General features: G+C 38.6%; 1 protein-coding gene across 1 annotated transcript in view; it reads right to left on the minus strand.

The window, feature by feature from the left end:
• Positions 1–1,574: 1,574 nt before the first annotated feature.
• Chic1 (cysteine rich hydrophobic domain 1) overlaps positions 1,575–18,200 on the minus strand; it is a 36,716-nt gene continuing 20,090 nt past the window's right edge. The window contains exons 4-6 of the mRNA XM_021153826.3: positions 10,194–10,250; positions 9,659–9,718; positions 1,575–8,163 (exon numbers count right to left, since the gene is read on the minus strand). Coding sequence (XP_021009485.1) covers positions 8,113–8,163; positions 9,659–9,718; positions 10,194–10,250 — 168 coding nt within the window. The 3' untranslated portion in view covers positions 1,575–8,112. The remainder of the gene's footprint in view (positions 8,164–9,658; positions 9,719–10,193; positions 10,251–18,200) is intronic.

Here is an 18,200-nt window from a genome sequence, read left to right on the forward strand (position 1 = left end):
GCATGGGGTTACTGGGCAAGTTTGAATTGCTGTGGCTCCATTATTTTAGGGCTCCTATTTTACTGTGAGATGGACATAAACCCTCGGAAGTCATCAACACCAATTTTTTCTAGACTTTTCCAATATATTTGTTTCTATTGTGTTATAAACTGTATGTGTTTTCTCTTCTCTGTTTTTATTTTGTTTTTCGAGGCAGGGTTTCTCTGTGTAGCCCTGGCTGTCCTGGAACTCACTTTGTAGACCAGGCTGGCCTCAAACTCAGAGATCCTCCTGCTTCCACCTCCTGAGTGCTGGGATTAAAGGCATGCTACACTACTGCTCAGCTTTTCAACTTGCTCTTTTCAAAGAACCATTGTCATTGTCAACAACTTCCACTGACAGAACTAGGCTTGCTTATTTTTATGTGCTCTGTGTGTGTGTATTTTTGAGAGTTCATGTGTGCCTATGGAGGCTGGAAAGTTAAGCTCTGAACCGCTGAGCCATCTTTCTAACCCTTATTTTGCTATTTTTGATGAATTTTGCAAAGGCATTTTTAAAAAATCTAGTATAACTGGATTAACCACCTGAATACAACTTAAGTAGAAGATGCTGATAAGGAGTAACTTGCTGGTAAGACTCAGGACTTGCTAAGCACTTTCATATTTCTACACTCTACATTTAAACATTTATGTTTAGTAAGATCATTCAAAAACAGCTTTTTACTTAGCCATATGTCAAACACTGGGTACAATGAAAGTTCCCAAAGCCAATAAATGGCATGAATTACTACTTATAGAATCAGACACAATACTACTCAATGGCAGGAGAGGCAATATGCAAAGTATTGTCATTAAAAGGAAGCTTCAATAGTGATCTTTACAAAGTGATTTATCATTGTTATCAGTAGTTTCAGCCCTGATTATTAGCCCCAGCTGGCCTGGAACTTGCTATGTAGACCATGCTGACTTTGAGTTTACCATAATCTTCCTGCTTCAGGCTCTGGAGTGCTGGGATTAGAGGTCTGTGCCACTACACCTGGCTTGTTGAGTTATGGTGTTCGATTGCTACCAAAGGGGGTTGAGAATACGTTTGATGATCACCATCATAGCAATGGTTTCATAAGGCCTAAACTTGTGTAAAAATTAATATAAATTAACTTTATTATGCAACATGACAAATTGTGACCTGGAAGTGTAAACCAAATAAACCCTCCTTTCCTTTTTAATCCCAGCACTCAGGAGGAGGCAGGCAGATCTCTTAGTTAAGAGACCAGCCTGGTCTACAGAGTGAGTTCAAGGACAGTCAGGGCTATACAGAGAATCCTGTCTCAGAAAAAAAACTACATTTAGGTATTTATTTGTGCCTGTGTGTGAGTGTGTGTGTGTGTGTGTGTGTGATATGAGGTCAGAGGACAACTTGTGGAAGTTAGATTTCTCCTTCCAACATGTGGGTCCTGGGGATCAAACTCAGGTCACCTAGGCAACAAGACTTTTGCCATCTGAGTTACTGTATCTGTCCCTAAGTAATGATATTATAATGATGAAAACCTAAGGAAACTGAGACGGTGCGCCCCAAAGCCACAAGGTTCAACTCAGTACCATGGGTTTGTACTTTATTGGAATTTGCATCCTGAGAATAAAATTGTATCTGACAAGTGAACAACGACAGAAGCAGCAGTGGGAGTTTCAGAGGCAGGTAGCCTTCTTTTGGCACAGCTGTATATAGGTTGAGTTCTTCCAGGAGAGTCAGTCCTGGACTCCAGGGGGAAGAGGAATTCATTCCACAGGCTACATAACACTACAAGATGCATGAAAGTTCTTGGTTCGACAGACATAGCCACTATGATTCTCTTCTGGGAAAGCTGTCCCAACAGGAATCCTCGGCCAAAATGGAGAAGTTGTTTCATTTTTCAATCCAATCTTTAGAACAACGCCAGCTCTATCTGGATGTCCTTGCAGTAGAAATTCACACTTATATATAATTAGTCCAAGGACAGCAAACTAGCTTGTAGATTATATAATTTCAAACATTTGTAACTTGTTCCAAAGTCCTGGCATTAGAACAATTTTCAACTATTTGCTTACAATAAAAACAGAAAAGCAGGAAAACTATGCCAAGATAAAAGCAAATCAAATAAGCAGGAGTAAAAGGACCATTTGAGAACTTATTGCCTTGATTACCATACAGGCTTTACACACAGAACTACTTTTCAGACGCCGAGAAACTGTTACTTAGACTAATGCTAGTACATGACACCAGAACACTGCAATCCTGTACATTTGCAACCCTGTGTGTGTGCGCGCACGGACACACCCCACTGTATCAGTTCAGTTCTAGAGTCCGGAGACAAACCAAAACTGAAGGCAAATTATAATCTGAATTTATAGCTTAATCTAGTCAATTCTCATTTATTCTCTCTCTCTCTCTCTCTCTCTCTCTCTCTCCCCCTCTCCCTCTCTCCCCCCCTCGCCCCCAATCATTCAGGACTAGGGACTAGGACACAATGTGTTGAGAGGCCAAATAATTTTAGTTCTTCTTAAAAGTGGCTCTCAACATTTTCATTATATGAATCTCTAAATTCCTTCCCCATTTTCAAGTATATATTAAAGTACACTTAAGGACAGCTTTCTCATTTCCGTTAATTACAAGCACACTTCCATTCACAGCTTTTAATCAGTGTCAGTAAGCAATGTCAATAGACAGAACAGGAAAGAACATGAGCAAAATGCATGGTGATTCCATGTGTGGTTTGGCTGGTGTAGAAGGAATGTGATAGGTCAGTGTGTGGCCTTTAGTGTTATGTGAATTAATAATTCTTGAGAAAGGCTCAAGGCTACTTTCCACTGCTATTTTCATCTACTCTAACCTGAGGGCCACTAGTTTACACCCACCTGCTTTCCTCCCTAAATCAAGTATTAATATAGTACAATCACTCATGTTTAACAAATAGGGCATTAGCAACAAAAATGACTTGGGAAAAAGAAAGTGAGTCCGAACACTTACTCTGTAGGATGTTACTGAGAAAGAAAACATAATGCAGATCGAAAGTCACATCTATGTAGAAATTATATAATCATGCTATCCAATATTTCTTTTAGTCAGCTTCTAAGCACACGGACACATGAAAAAGACCCTCAATTCCCCTGTGAGGTAGGTCCAGAATATTGTCCCCACTTCAGCAATGAGGACATGAGGTACAGAGGAATTAAGCAGCAGAGCTAGGAATGAAACCAGAAGTGACTTGGGTTTGAACTCTCATGCCATTTTCCTTTCCACCGAATTTTCTAAGTCCGTTCGGATAGATCTTTTTGGTGAACAGGGAACTTGGTGAGACACTGAAGGAGATGTGAAATTGAGTCTGCAACTCTTCACACAGTCTAAGCGGATACCAATGTCACACCTGATACCAACTGCGTAGTCAGATTCCACATGGCAAACCAGAGATCCCAGCCCCTCCTTCCTAGGGAAACTACATTCACTTTTATCAGCACAGAGGGAATAATAAGGTCTACCAGGCATTGGGTTCTTTGAGTGTGTTTTCACTAACACACATCAACTAGCAGCCAGCCAGCAAACTGAACTCAAACTGTGTGCAAGGCACTGTGAGTTTCCACCAAGTGCAGATCCGAGAATAACTATTTTCACACACTGCACAGCAAAGATCTTCTGTGGCTTCTCAGAACCACAGAATGGTAGCTAACCTCATTTCCTGTCTAGCTCAAGGTTCAACCCTCTACTTTTACATAGGAAAACACTGACACATAATTTAGACCACTTGCCTGGGGCCACAATATTAGATAGATTGTTTCTTCATTAAGTCTGACTTTGACAAAATTCACAGAAAATGGAACATATTCTCAGGTTGCCATCATCAAAATAAAAAGGCTGGCTCAGAATCAGGTGAGTGGAAAAGCTGGAGCAAGGTAAGAATTATACACATACATACATACATACATGTATACACACACATATATATATATATATACATACACACTCACACATGGAAGGATATACTTATAGATACCCTTCTATTATTTTTAGCTCACAAAGTATATGAACAAGTATTAATAAACTTATTCTTTACCATGAAAAATTTCCCAACAGTTCACCACTCAAGGGAACCTGAATGATTTGATAGTTGTAAAATAGACCTTTTTTTTTTTAAAGAAGCAGACTTAAGTCCAATTATAAGCATAATTGGACTTAATTTCAATGAATTGAATACTTCCAGTCAATTTAGGAAAAATTATTTCCACTATGTGAAGCTAGTCCAATGAATCAGATGAGTGTAAATTCTGTATTTGCTTAGGACATACAGTAAACTCAAATGAAATATTGTTTGGGGTCTTTGTGTTCAAGTAATGGTTTATTTTTAAGTGGCAGCTTATCTGTAAGCAAAAGTAAAGGTGCTAAGGATTTGTAAAGGTTTCACCACATTTGAAAATACCTAATTGGCTTACAAATGGTATTGAGCTCTCCTAAAGTTATCAAAGGCAACAATAATTCTCATTAAAAATGGCAATGCTGGGCACAAATACAGTTTAATTTCTGAGATATTAGTGTTTACAGGACATGTTAATATAAAAATGGGGACATATTATTATTATTATTATTATTATTATTATTATTATTTTGGTTTTTCGAGACACGGTTCCTCTGTATAGCCCTGGCTGGCCTGAAACTCACTCTGTAGACCAGGCTGGCCTCAAACTCAGAGATCTTCCTGCCTCTGCCTCCCAAGTGCTGGGATTAAAGGCGTGCACCACCACTGCCTGGCATGGGATATTTAATTCTTAAGTGAGTTTTGGTAGGGTTTTCAAACAAAGACAGTCCTTCCAGAACTATGTTAAATTCTCTGCTTATTAGCATTAAAATCATACTAATTTTTAAGTGCCTGGTCTATTCTGTGATATTTTGTCATTAATATACCACATTATTAGAAGATAAGTAAATGGATTTAAATAAGAGAAATATAATAACCTAGTGCTAGCATACCTAGTTGAAAAGAATCATTTCTAATCATTATTAATTCATTTATTCTGCTTCCTTCTACATACCACGTTATCTTTGAAAAAGACAAGGCACTTTCCCATCTATTTCTAAAGTTACAATAATCTTTTTCCTAAATTAACATGGGGTAATGTGGGAAAGAAGTAGAGGACATGTCTGAGACAAGGGCAAGTGACAGTTGCCCTTATTTTTATTAATAATATAGATGCTACTGGCCTTTTATATAAGCTTTAAATTGACCAGTTGGATCAATTTATTAAACCATAATCTTGGATCAAATGAGAAGTAACAGAAACTAACTTCCTTTCCTTTCCTTTTTTTTTTGAGACAGCTTGTAGCCCAGGCTGGCTTCACATTCACAGCAATTCTCTTGCCTTAGCCCCATAAATTCTGGGATTAGTGGCATAAACCACCCTGCCATGATTTTCAGAAGAAGAAGAAGAAGAAAAAAAAAAAAAGTCCTTTAACTTGAAATCTCAAAGCCTACAGAGATTTAGAAGCTTTGGCAAAATGTTATTTCAAAACATTTTTCCTTTGGAAACTACCATGGTAATAAAGGAGAATTATATATCAACAAAATTATTCTCTTTTTTAGTCAAAAATAACTTTCACAAAATACTTGGCTAACACAATAGAAAAATACAAGTTACATTCTCTCCTGAGGTTAAAAGAAAAGAAGTTTGGAGGGGAGGAATTAGTGACCACGGTGTACTTTGTCAGGTTAGCATTTGCTGTGACTAATTTCAATGAAAAGGGACTTCTTCCCCACTCAAACGAGAAAAAACTATCATCTGTCAATCAGTATACTGAACAATAAAATAATACAGTTATTAGTGAGGAGTTCAAATTGATATGACATGTAATGATAAATATTTTAAATGACAAATACTATTGTAACTTGAATTATACTTGGTCACTTTCATATACAATCTATTCCTGTCTTAATATTTGTTTCATGGAAACAATTCATTACACTTCTTGATTTTTTTCTTTTTGAACAAAATGAAGTGTGATTTGTACATGGCAGAAAAAATTACTATGATGACTATTTGGTCAAATTCTAAGGCTACAGACGAAATGTAAGATTGCTGAGGATTGACATTCACAAGTAATTTTTTTACCAGTGAGAATTAAAAATTCTATATTATGATGGAAATCAATTTTGGTATTACAACACCACAGTATGAAGCATAAATCTGATGACATTAGCTGAAACATAAGACATAGATATGTTTTTCCCTGACCTTAGCTATAAAACAAGACATTGGGTATGCATTTTCAAAGGCTTCCTTCTTATCTATAAAAATACACCTTCAATTTTGCAGCAGGCAGACATATTTGCAGGCATACATAATATATTAGAACTTAGAGATCTGGGGTGGCTGGGTGGCTCAAAAAGTTTTTGTGCAAACCATTAGAGCCACATATCAAACAGGATGTCCTTCCTCTTTCCACCAAGGACTAAGGATTTCAGATTAGGCATAACTCTTAAAAGTGCCTTAAAAAGGCTTGACCTTGTTAAGCGTGTTCTGTTCACTGAGATGAGCTTACTTAAAAGCAGTTAAGAATAGAAGGACAAAGAGAATAGAATGTATGCCAATCTCTGCAAATTACAAACAATGCCCACATACAGGCATTCACTTGCAGCTGAATTAATGTGATATAAAAACATTTATTATATTATATTATAATTTCAAATTATAGTAGAACCAAAGTAGTAACATCACTCAATTTAATTATGAAAATAAAAACCAGAGAAATATGCATGTATCAATCAAAACACATGGCCAATTTACAAATGAAAACAATTTTATCTAAATTTTACTTGTCTTTCCTCAATAATTTATGTTTAAATTATTTAAACAAGATCCTCAATCAGATGGCTGAAACTGTTTTCTCAACTCTGACTAGCCTACTATGTAGGTAGAGCTTCTCTGTGCTCTTTCTCAATGGAGGATACAGGAACTTCAGAAGAGCATAAGCCATGGCTTTCACGGAGGCCTTGATACCTCACACAAGAGGCAAAAATCTCAAGACAGTTTGTTTTTAAGACAGGGTTTCCCTGTGTAGCCCTGGCTGTCTCGGAACTCATACTGTAGACCAGGTTGGCCTTGAACTCAAAGAGATCTGTGGCCTCTGTCTTCTGAGTGCTGGGATTAACGGTATGTGCCCAGTTCTTAAGACATTTAAAGACTAAAAATCTTGTGTACTTTCAAAAGAAGGGAAAGGAAATGAGAGCTAGTGAGGCTGTAAGATGGGGGTGGAGTGGAGGAGAAATGGAAAACAGTGAAGTAAATGGAAAAGAAGGTTCTTGGTCTCAGGTGTGATGCCTAAGATCTGAAGTAATGATTTCAATTTTAATCCACTTATTAGGAAGGGCACTCCGCCCACACCTGAAATTTAACATACTCAGTTTGGCTTTGCCACAAAACAGCATGTTAAAGGTCTCTACATTCAACAGGATGCTTACAAACATCATTCATAGTAAAATCTATGTGGAATTGTTGGCAATACATTGATAATAATACATTCTGTAAACCATGGCATACCACATTTTACATTATGCAAAGAGACAATATTTACAAGTCTTTAGGAGTTTAAATATTTTATCCACTAACATAAGTGACAATTTAGCAAAGTGCAGGAGGAAACCAGTGCTATTAATTGCATTTTCTTTAAGAGCAGAGTAAAACCATTTCTAAAAGCTACCAAAAGCTTATTTGGGTGTGTCCAGTAAGGGATTACAGAGCATTAAATAGCCTAGAAAAATGATGCATATTTAGAAACAGTGAGTATGAAAATCATAAGGCAGCATGCTCAGAACAAGGTTTTTGTTTTGTTTCTTTAAACACCAGCACTGATGTTTTTAGTGTTAACGATAAATACGGGTATATGTTTGCATTTATTTAAAAATTGATAGTGCAAAACACAAGCCTCATTTAATAACAAAAAAGATGTGCAAATTTTCTTAAATTAACACAAATAAAAGAGTGAGAAGACTAGTCTACTGTTGTAAAGAATAAACTGAACACAGCGAAGGAGACTGTCTCCATTCCAAGATCAGCTACAAGGCACTAAGGGTAGGAAATGACAGATAACACAGAAGAGACTGAAGAAAACTCCTCAGTCGGGTCGGAATATGGGGTATTTTGGTAAGAATTCTATTAGTATCACCTGTAAAATAAAGACAGAAAAGAATATATTGACAAGATATTTTTCATTTAATGTACATAACCCACAAAATCTTGTTGAGTACCACAGGACTGTATTTTCATTGTGGATTACAGGGAGTGATTGAAATGCAAAAAAAAAAAAAGTTATTCAAAGAATTAGGTTATGACCAAACAGGCCTCTTGTTTCCAAACCAAACTGGCAGCCAACCCTACCCACTAGAACTAACAGCTGTTACTGCCTGATTTATGACAGACATTTGCCAAGAGGCAAACCCTATTACAGTTTTATATCCTGTACCTTTTCTTTCAGCCAAGAAGAAGAGGTTAAAACTACTTTAGATTGACTATAAAACTGAACTGCAGAAAGGCTTACAAGATTTCTGGGTTTTGTCTGTTTTTGTTTTTGTTTTTTTAAAAAATATTTCTGTTTTTGTGAGACAGGGTCTCAGGTCTCACTATGTAGCCCTGGCTGGCCTGGAACTTGCTATGTAGATCAAGCTGGCCTCGAACTCAGATACCCATTCACCTGGCCTCTTTTTCTAAGAGCTGGATGAAAGGTGCAAGCCACTTCTATTATTATGTTCTTCTATTATTATTATGATGAAGGCAGGTCTATGTACCTCAGACAGGCCTTGACCTTGCTATGAAGTCAAAGATGACCTTGAACTTCTGAATTACAGGCTTAGAGTGGTGCTGGGGACCAAACTGAGGGTTCTAGATGCTGAACAAGCACTTTTCTGATTGTACTATGCCCTCAGCCCGAATGTTTAAATGATAAACACTGGAAGTTTGGAAGGTTCAGGATGCTGAACAGATCGTATTGTTTCTATGTGGTTTTATGCTTTGTGACTAAGACTACCTATTTTCTTTCATATTTGAAAAGTTTTTTGAGGTGGGGTTTCATTATTTAGCCTTGGCTGGCCTGAAACTCGCAGGGATGTGCTCACCCCTGCCTCTCAAGTGCTGGGATGAGAGGTATATACCACCGCACCTAGCAGGATTACATGTTTTAGCCTGTATTCAAATCTATTTTTGATAGATTTTACTCATTCAATAGTTTATTCACTCCAAGCTAAATGCCAGCCAAATTAAAAAAAAAAAAAAAAAAAAAAAGCAAAAAGCAGCCAGGGATGTGAGTCCAAAACTGAGAGTGAATCCCTACATAAGTTTTTTGATAAGCTTGCACCTCAGTGAATTTTGCTAGGCAACAGCTGTTCTTACTGCCATATGTTATATAGTTTGTGTCTGAGGTAACAGAAATGAAGGGTATAGAACATTTTCAGCTGAGCACAGGAGCTCAGACTTTTCAAAGATATAAATGATCTCCAAACTCCCGAGATACTTTAGGTTGGCCACAAAGCAAAAGAAAATGAATGGTGGCCTCTGCACCCCAACTGACAGAAATCCAGGCTGAGAAGCTAAAAGGCACAATTGACAGACAGCAAGCACAAGGGGTAAAAATCCAAAGAATGCAATTAAAACAGCTTCATACTTACATACTCCATCATATTGCTAGTTTCACATTTCCTTTTAGTCAGTTTCCAGTGCAGAGCAAGCTAAAAAGGCAAGAGTTTTGGTTAAGAATTCTATCTTTGGCTAATTATATTTGAATATGTCACTAAAAGTACAATCTAGGCTGCTTGAGATAAAACAGTACCTCACAACCGTTATCAAGAAGACATACTAATGGGCTGGAGAGATGGTTCAGTGGTTAAGTACACTGACTGCTCTTCTGAAAGTCCTGAGGTCAAATCCCAGCAACCACATGGTGGCTCACAGCCATCTTTAATGGGATCCAATGTAATGAGGTCTGACTCTGAAGAGAGCTATGGTGTACTTAGATATAATAATAAATAAATCATAAAAATAAAAACTAAAAAACAATAAAAGTAAAAATTCTTTTTAAACAAAGAAGGCATACTAGTAACCGAGGAATAGTCCATTAGTCGATTCCTTTGTGGACTTAGTACTTACTTTCTCAATTTGATAATGCAAACATATGAACGGAACACTTACTTGCCTACGTCTTACCTTGTGGTATAATCTGTTATTTTCCCATTCTAGTAACTTCTGAATCGATCTTCTGGTCTAAGAAAAAGGATCAAGATTCTGTGATAAGAGGAGCTGAAGAACGTTATAAGCTACATGTGTCTGTGTTTTTCCGTTTTCTTGTAAGGTACAATTAATTTCTTCTCTGGCTTTTCTATTAAAAACCAGAGAAAAGGCAATATATTTGAAAGAAATTGTCAAAAGCAAAATAACTCTTTGGGTGGTTACTATATAGATAGAAAAGGAGTTCTACCTATCCATCCATCTATCCCATCAATGAAACTTTAATTTATGCTTTTCCAAATGAAGGACACAAATAAACGGTATGTGGCTATCCACTGGACTGCTGTGAAAGTTGACCCACAGTGCTAACACAGAACAGCAGCAGTTGTAGACCCAGTACAGTTGTTCATAAACCTTTCTCACAACTACTTGTTCAATACAGATACAGATACAGATACAGATACAGATACAGATACAGATACAGGCTGAGTTCCTCCAGGCAAACCCTTTTAAGATGCAAGTATTTTGTAGGGAGTTAGAAAAGTAGAGCTTTTAAAACCGTTCTAAGATTACCAGGAATTTTTTTTTCTTATTAGAAATTTTAATAAGTTTCTGATTAAAAATAAAGAAAAGCCAGATGTAGCACACATCTGTAACCCCACCTTTGGGGAGGTGAATCCCTGTGAGTTCTGGGCCAGTCAGGAGTCACAGCCACACTGTGAGATCCTGCTTCAATATAAATAAAAAGGATGGAAGACAGGAAGGAAGGACTCAATTGTAAAACAATTAAAAAGAAAAATCAGTAGAAAGGTGAAAGACCTGTATTTGGTTAGGCTGTCCACGCTGTTTCAATGCAATAGAGAAAGAATATCCTAAAGTTTGTATGGAATCAACCCCCCCCCACACACACACACATACACATCACCCTCCACCCCTACCCCCACCCCACCCCCCAACACGACCCAAAGAACCAAAAGAATCTTGAGAAAGAATGAAGGTAGAGATATTACATATCCTGGTATGAAACTATACTTGAAAGGATAATCAAAACAGTGTGACACTAGTATAAAAGGCAGGTATATGGGGCTGGAGAGATGGCTCAGCAGTTAAGAGCACTGACTGCTCTTCCAGAGAACCTGGGTTCAATCCACATGGTGGCTCACAACCATCTGTAATGGGATCTGATGCCCTCTTCTGGTATGTAGGAATACAAGCCAACACAGTGCCCATAATATACAAAATACTGAAAGAAATAAAATTTATATATGCTAAAGAAGGATAGATGTGGTGTCCTACACAATATTAAAATAAGACAGCACCTACTACTTATTCAGAAGACTGGGGTTCAGTTTTTAGCACCCATATTGGGAGGCTTACAACCATTTGTAATTCCTTTTCTGGGCTTCATGAGTGCTAACACACATGTATACACACACACACATACACACACACACACACACACACACACACACACACACACACACACACGTAGCTGGATATATAAAGAGTGAAGTTGGCCCTAGCTTACATCAGAAAAAAATTAACTCAGAATGAATTAAAGGTTTAAATATCAGCCCACAACCCATAAAAATTCTTTTAAAAATATCATCTATCTATCTATCTATCTATCTATCTATCTATCCATCTATCTATCTATCTATCTGATATGGGATTAATTTCCAAAACACATAAAGAAAGCAACAAACGACAAAAACAGCAAGGAACCAGTCCTACAGTGGAGGAGGAAAAAGGTCCTAGGCCTTTGTCTTAAGCTGCTCTAGGCTTTTGTTTCAGGACAAGAGGATGAGGAAGGAACCAGTCATTTTGGAAGTTTGGCGCCTTAATTACCTAGTCCTGGCCCCTCTCCCTATCTGTCTGTCTATCAGGGAATCTGTCTAATTCCGGGTCCTCAATACAATGATATATAAATTTGTAGGACACTCTGAAGCCATCTTTTTCATGGTCAGACAGTGTTTGCTGAGACCAGCAGAATCCCGGATGTGAGGAAGTGGGGGGAAGGGTGAGATATGCATTTAGTAGGGCAAGGTAGCACCTTTAATCCCGCCACTCCAGCGGGAGGCAGAGGCAGGGAGGATCTATATAGCGAGTTCCAAGACAGCCAAGTCTACATAATGAGAACCTGTCTCAAAATAAGTAATAAAGAAATGTGCATAAATATCTTTCCACCAGGCAAGGATGGTATACACCTTTAATCCCAGAACCTGAAGGCAGAGGCAGGAATTTGAGGCCAGCCTGGTCTACATACTGAATTCCAGGACATCCAGGAATACACAGAAAAACCTTGTTTGGAAAAAAACAAAACAACAAAACCCAAAACATTTTAACTTTCCTCAGTGTTTGGTTTTGTTTTGCTTGTGATCACTTCAGTTGTTCTGACACAAGGTGGTGCTCTAAGTCCAGGTGTCCACTACAGTCTTGCAGTTCTCAACTTGTTAGTTCCGACCCCCAACCCTAGATAGCCTGCATATTAGATATTTACATTGCAATTCCCAATAATGCCGAAATTACAGTTCTGAAGTAGCAACAAAAGTAATTTTATGGTTGGAGGTCCTATCATTTAGGAAGGTGGAGAACCACTGATCTAGAGCTTTATAAAGCAGGAGACTGGTAAGGGAGGAAGGTGGCATGTTTGGCAACTTGATTAATTAAGGGTGAGTGCAGCCCTCCACGGTGGCTCACTAATAAATAATGAAGCCCTACTAAAACCACATTACTCATCAAACTAGATTTGCATTTATACACATGCACTGAAAAGGACAGAGGGATTTTGCCCTCTGTGATTTTTCAGGTGCTGTCCAACATTTTTGTTTTGTTTGTTTGTTTTTTTTTTTTTTGGTTTTTTTTTGGGGGGGGGGAGACAGCTGTTTCTCTCACTGGTCTGAAACTCACCAAGTGGGCTAGGCAGCTCCTGTCTTTAATCCCAGCACAGGAGATGCAGAGGGAGGTGGATCTTTGTGAGTTCAAGGCCAGCCTGGTATACAGATCAAGTTCCAGGACAACAAGGGGCTGCTTAGTAAGGCCTTTCTTGTCTTGGGGAAGGGAGAAGAGAAAAGATTCATGAAGCTAAGGCTTTAATAACAGAGTAAGAAGGGAGCAGATACAAGTTAATAAGTACTAACAAAAGTGATAGAGGGGCTAGCAGTTGTCATCTCATGGACTAGGAAAGGAATATTCTTTTTTTTATTAGATATTTTCTTCATTTACATTTCAAATGCTATCCCAAAAGTCCCCTATACCCCCCCTCCCCCCCACCCTGCTGCCCAACCACCCACTCCTGCTTCCTGGCCCTGGCATTCCCTGTACTGGGGCATATAATATTTGAAAGACCAAGGGCCTCTCTTCCCATTGATGGCTGACTAGGCCATCCTCTGCTACATATGCAACTAGAGACACAGCTCTGGGGGTTACTGGTTAGTTTATATTGTTGTTCCTCCTATAGGGTTGCAGACCCCTTTAGCTCCTTGGGTACTTTCTCTAGCTCCTCTTTTTTTTTTTTTGGTTTTTTGAGACAGGGTTTCTTTGTATAGCCCTGGCTGTCCTGGAACTCACTCTGTAGACCAGGCTGGCCTTGAACTCACAGATCCACCTGCCTCTGCCTCCCGAGTGCTGGGATCAAAGGCGTGCACCACCATGCCCGGCTTCTAGCTCCTCTTTTTTTTCAAAGATGTATTTATTTTATGGATGTGAGTACACTGTAGCTGTACAAATGGTTGTGAGCCTTCATGTGGTTGTTGGGAATTGAATTTTTAGGACCTCTGCTCGCTCAGTTCCTGCTAGCTCTGGCCTAAAGATTTATTTATTATTATACATAAGTTTACTGTAGCTGATTTCAGATGCACCAGCAGAGAGCATCAGATCTCATTATGGGTGATTATGAGCTACCATGTGGTTGCTGGGATTTGAACTCAGGATCTTCGGAAGAGCAGTCAGTGCTCTTACCTGCTGAGCCATTTCGCCAGTCCAGGAAAGGAATATTCTTAATAACTTTTTTTTTTGCCTGTGAATTGATCATTAGCATGAGATAGAATAATTATTTGAAGGAGACAAAACTCATTCAAGGAGAAGAAGCAATCTGAATGAGTCTATAGCAAACAAATTAAATCACGGGCTAGAGAGAAGCTTAGCGGCTAACATTTTCTACTCTTTTTTTTTTTTTTTAGACAGGGCCTCACTATGCAGCCCTAACTGTCCTTTTATAGGGCAATTATTTCCACAGTACTTAAATCAAATAAAGATAATATACACAAATATACCTGTAGGACAGTGGTGGTGCATGCCTGTAATCCCAGCACTCAGGAGGCAGAGGCAGGTGGATATCTATGAGTTTGATGCCATCCTGGTCCAAGTTAGCCAGGACTACACAGAGAAACCCTGTTTCAAATAACAAAACAAAATAACAACAAAAATCAATCAACCAACCAACCAAGTGGGATTTGAAAATCAATCAGATTAGCAACTTTAAAGAAGAAAAACTGTGCAATCATACCAATGTATTCAGGAAAGGCTTTTGATACAAAGAAACACATGCATGATGAAAAACCGTGAGTGAACTCAAAGTAGGAAGGAACTTCTTCAACTTGATAAATAATATACAAAAAGCATACAGCTAAATTTACAGCTAAGATTACTCATGTGACAGCTGAGGGCCATAGCCAATATTCCTATTAAAAATCACAGTGACTGGCAGAACTAATGTCATATGACACAAAAGAAAAGACAGAAAGAATGGGGCGTGTATTTGGCTGTTCACCGTCATGTAACAGTTTACCATAGAGCAGGTAACTTATGAAAAGCAGATTTTACTCCTCAGTTATGCTGGCTAGAACAGTAGTAAAAGAAAAATAACTAAATCTGAGCGTAGAGGGCAGGAGAGATGGTTCAGCGGTTAAGAGCACTGGCTGCTTGCTCTTCCAGAGGTCCTGAGTTCAATTCCTAGCATCCACATGGTAGCTCACAACCATCTGTAATTGGATCTGGTGCCCTCTTCTGGTGTGTCTGAAGACAGAATACTCAAATACATACAAATAAATAAATATTTTAAAAAGTGGGGATAGCTGCGCATGGTGGCACATGCTTTTAATCCCAGTATTTGGGAGGCAGAGATAGGTGAATTTCTGTGAGTTAGAGAACAGCCTGGTCTACAAAGTGAGACAATATCTCAAAAACAAAACAAAAACAAAAGCCCAAATAGCAACCCCCAAACCAACAGCAAAACAAACAACAAAAAACTCCAAACAAACAGGGTAGAGACATGAGTAGAAACCTCTACAAAGAAGATACACAAATGGCAAATAAGCTTGTGTGCCTGTGTGCATGTGCACATGCACACGTGCGTGGGCGCGCGCACACACAAACACACACACACACACACACATCTGTCCAATATCATAAGACTTTGTAGAACTGGAAATTAAACCAACAGTGAAATACTACTGAACATGTTTTAGAATGCTCAAGATCTAAAATATTGGCAACACCAAATGCTGGGGATGACCTTCACAGAAATCCTACTCACTTATGCTAGGAATGTGGAATGGTATTGACACCGTAGCAGTTTAACAATTTCCTTCAAAGCTTCCTGATCAGCCATGGTGCTTTTTAAAGAGGTTGTGAAACATCTGGGGAAGAAGGCATGGCTTGTGGGGGATGGGTCGCTGAAGTAGTCCTTTGAAAGGTTTTAGCCAGGCCACACTTCTGACTGGAGTTCTCTGCTTTCTGATTAGCCATGACTTGGATGAGCTGCAAATTCTTGATGCCACAGACATAATCGTAGCCTGTCTCGATGGACTATATTCTTGAAATCATGAACCAAGCTAAGGCCTTTGTTCCCTACATTGCATTTGTCAGATATTCTACCACAGAACGTGAAAAGCGAACAAGACAATACTTCACTACAAAAATCAGTTCTGGATTAAATATGGAGACATACTGCTTTGCTACTACTGTAATAAAACACCATGATCAAGGCAACTTGAGGAGCTTATTTGGGCTTACAGTTCCAGAGGATTAGACTCTGAGATGGCAAAAGGAAGGTGTGGTGGCAAGGACAGGATGCTGAGGGCTGACTTGAGGGCTAAGCACGACACAGAGAACTGGGAATGAAAGCTTGAAGCCTACCTCCTGCTGACATACTTCCTTTAGCAAAGCCTGGTCTCTAAAACCTGTCCAAACAGTCTCACCACATGGGGTCCAAGTATTCCAACATCTGGCCTTATCCGGGGATATTATAATTTCAAACCACACTAGGAAAAAACAGGAATGGGAGTGGGCAATGAAAGAATGCCAGATTAAAAAAATAGCAAAGTAGAAAAAAACAATCAAATCTTTCCATCTTATGAGCTGAATCTGTTCTCTGAAAAAAAAAAAAAAATCCATGTTGAAATCCTGACCCTCAGTACCTTGGAAAGTAAAAGAATGGAAGGAGATAGTTCAGTACAAATGAGGTCTTACGGGTGTACTGTGCCTTGTTGTTGGACACAGGGTTTCAGGCTATCATGGCACTTGCTAGGTAGTTGAGGTTAGCATTTATGTCCTGATTTTTCTGCCTCTACCTCCTCACTGCTGTGATCACAGGCATGAGGGGTATGATTGGTATTTTTATAGGAAGAGAGGATTAAGAATCAGACATGCACAGAGAGACTTGTGAACATATAGGAACAAGACTGTAAATTAACTGTCCAGAAAGACTCAGAAAATCGATCCTATTAGAGACTATTTATTTTGTCGGTTTTTTTTTTTTTTTTTTTTTTTTTAGCAAAGGATAGGGTTTTACTCACTATGCACTCCTAGTGTGACATACTTCTTCTGCATGTGGATCCAGATGGAGAACTCTCAGCTCCTTCTCCAGCACCATGTCTGCCTGCACACTACCATCTTTCCTGCCATGAGGATAATGGACTAAACCTCTGGACTTGTAAGCCAGCCCCAATTAAATGTTTTCTTTTAGAGGAAGTCATGGTGTCTGTTCACAGCAATAGCAACCCTAACTAAGACAGGACTCCTAGCTTCCAGAACTGGGAGGAAATACATTTTAGCTGGTCAAGTCACCTAATCTGTGCTGCATTGTTACCAAACCATCAGGAAACTAATACATTGTTATTAGTCATCTTAAAAGTCAATAGATTAAACTCTCATTTAAAATGTAGATATTTTCAGACTGGATTAAGACCATGACCCATCTATTATATTGTACATGGCACTAAGTTCAGAACTAGGGATACAAATAGATTGAAAACAAAAGGACAAGAGCTGGCTAGGTGGCTCAGCAGTTAAGAGCACTTGTTGCTCTTGCAGAAGACCTGGGTTCAGTTCCCAGCCAGCACCCACAGGGCAGCTCATAACTGTCTATAACTCCAGTTACAGGAGACCCAATGACTTCTTTTATCCCCTGATAGTACCAGATATGCATGTGGTATACATACAACCAGGTAAAATACTCATGAACATAAAATAAAATAAACCTAAAAAAATTAAAAAGAAAAGGACACAAAAAGATATTTCATGACATATTAACCAAAAAGAGACTCTGGCAGCTATGCTAATTAATATAGGACACAACAGACTTTGAATAAAAAGAAAAAAACATTAAAATGAAAATGACAGACTCCACACACACACACATACACACACACAAGTTAATCTGTTCAGGCAGAATAACAAAAATGGCATACCCTGTTTTGTGGTTCCTTTTTAAATAATAGCCACTGAGTCAGATGTGGTGGCCCTAGCACATGGAAGGCAGAGGCAAGTAGATATCTGTGAGCTTGAGGCCGGCCTGGTTTACATAGCAAGTTCCAGGACAGCCAGGGCTGTTAACACAGAAACATCCTGACTCAAAAAACAAAAACCAAAAAAAAAAAAAAAAAAAAAAAAGAAAGACAGACAAATAGGAACAAAATCAAACACCAAAAGGTCTTGTATTGGAAAATACTGGCAAGTACAGAAGACTCCAATGACTAAGTGGAA

This window comes from Mus caroli, unplaced genomic scaffold, assembly GCF_978045245.1.
Source record: "Mus caroli unplaced genomic scaffold, Mus_caroli_1 scaffold_5, whole genome shotgun sequence".
Classification (NCBI taxonomy): Eukaryota; Metazoa; Chordata; class Mammalia; order Rodentia; family Muridae; genus Mus; species Mus caroli.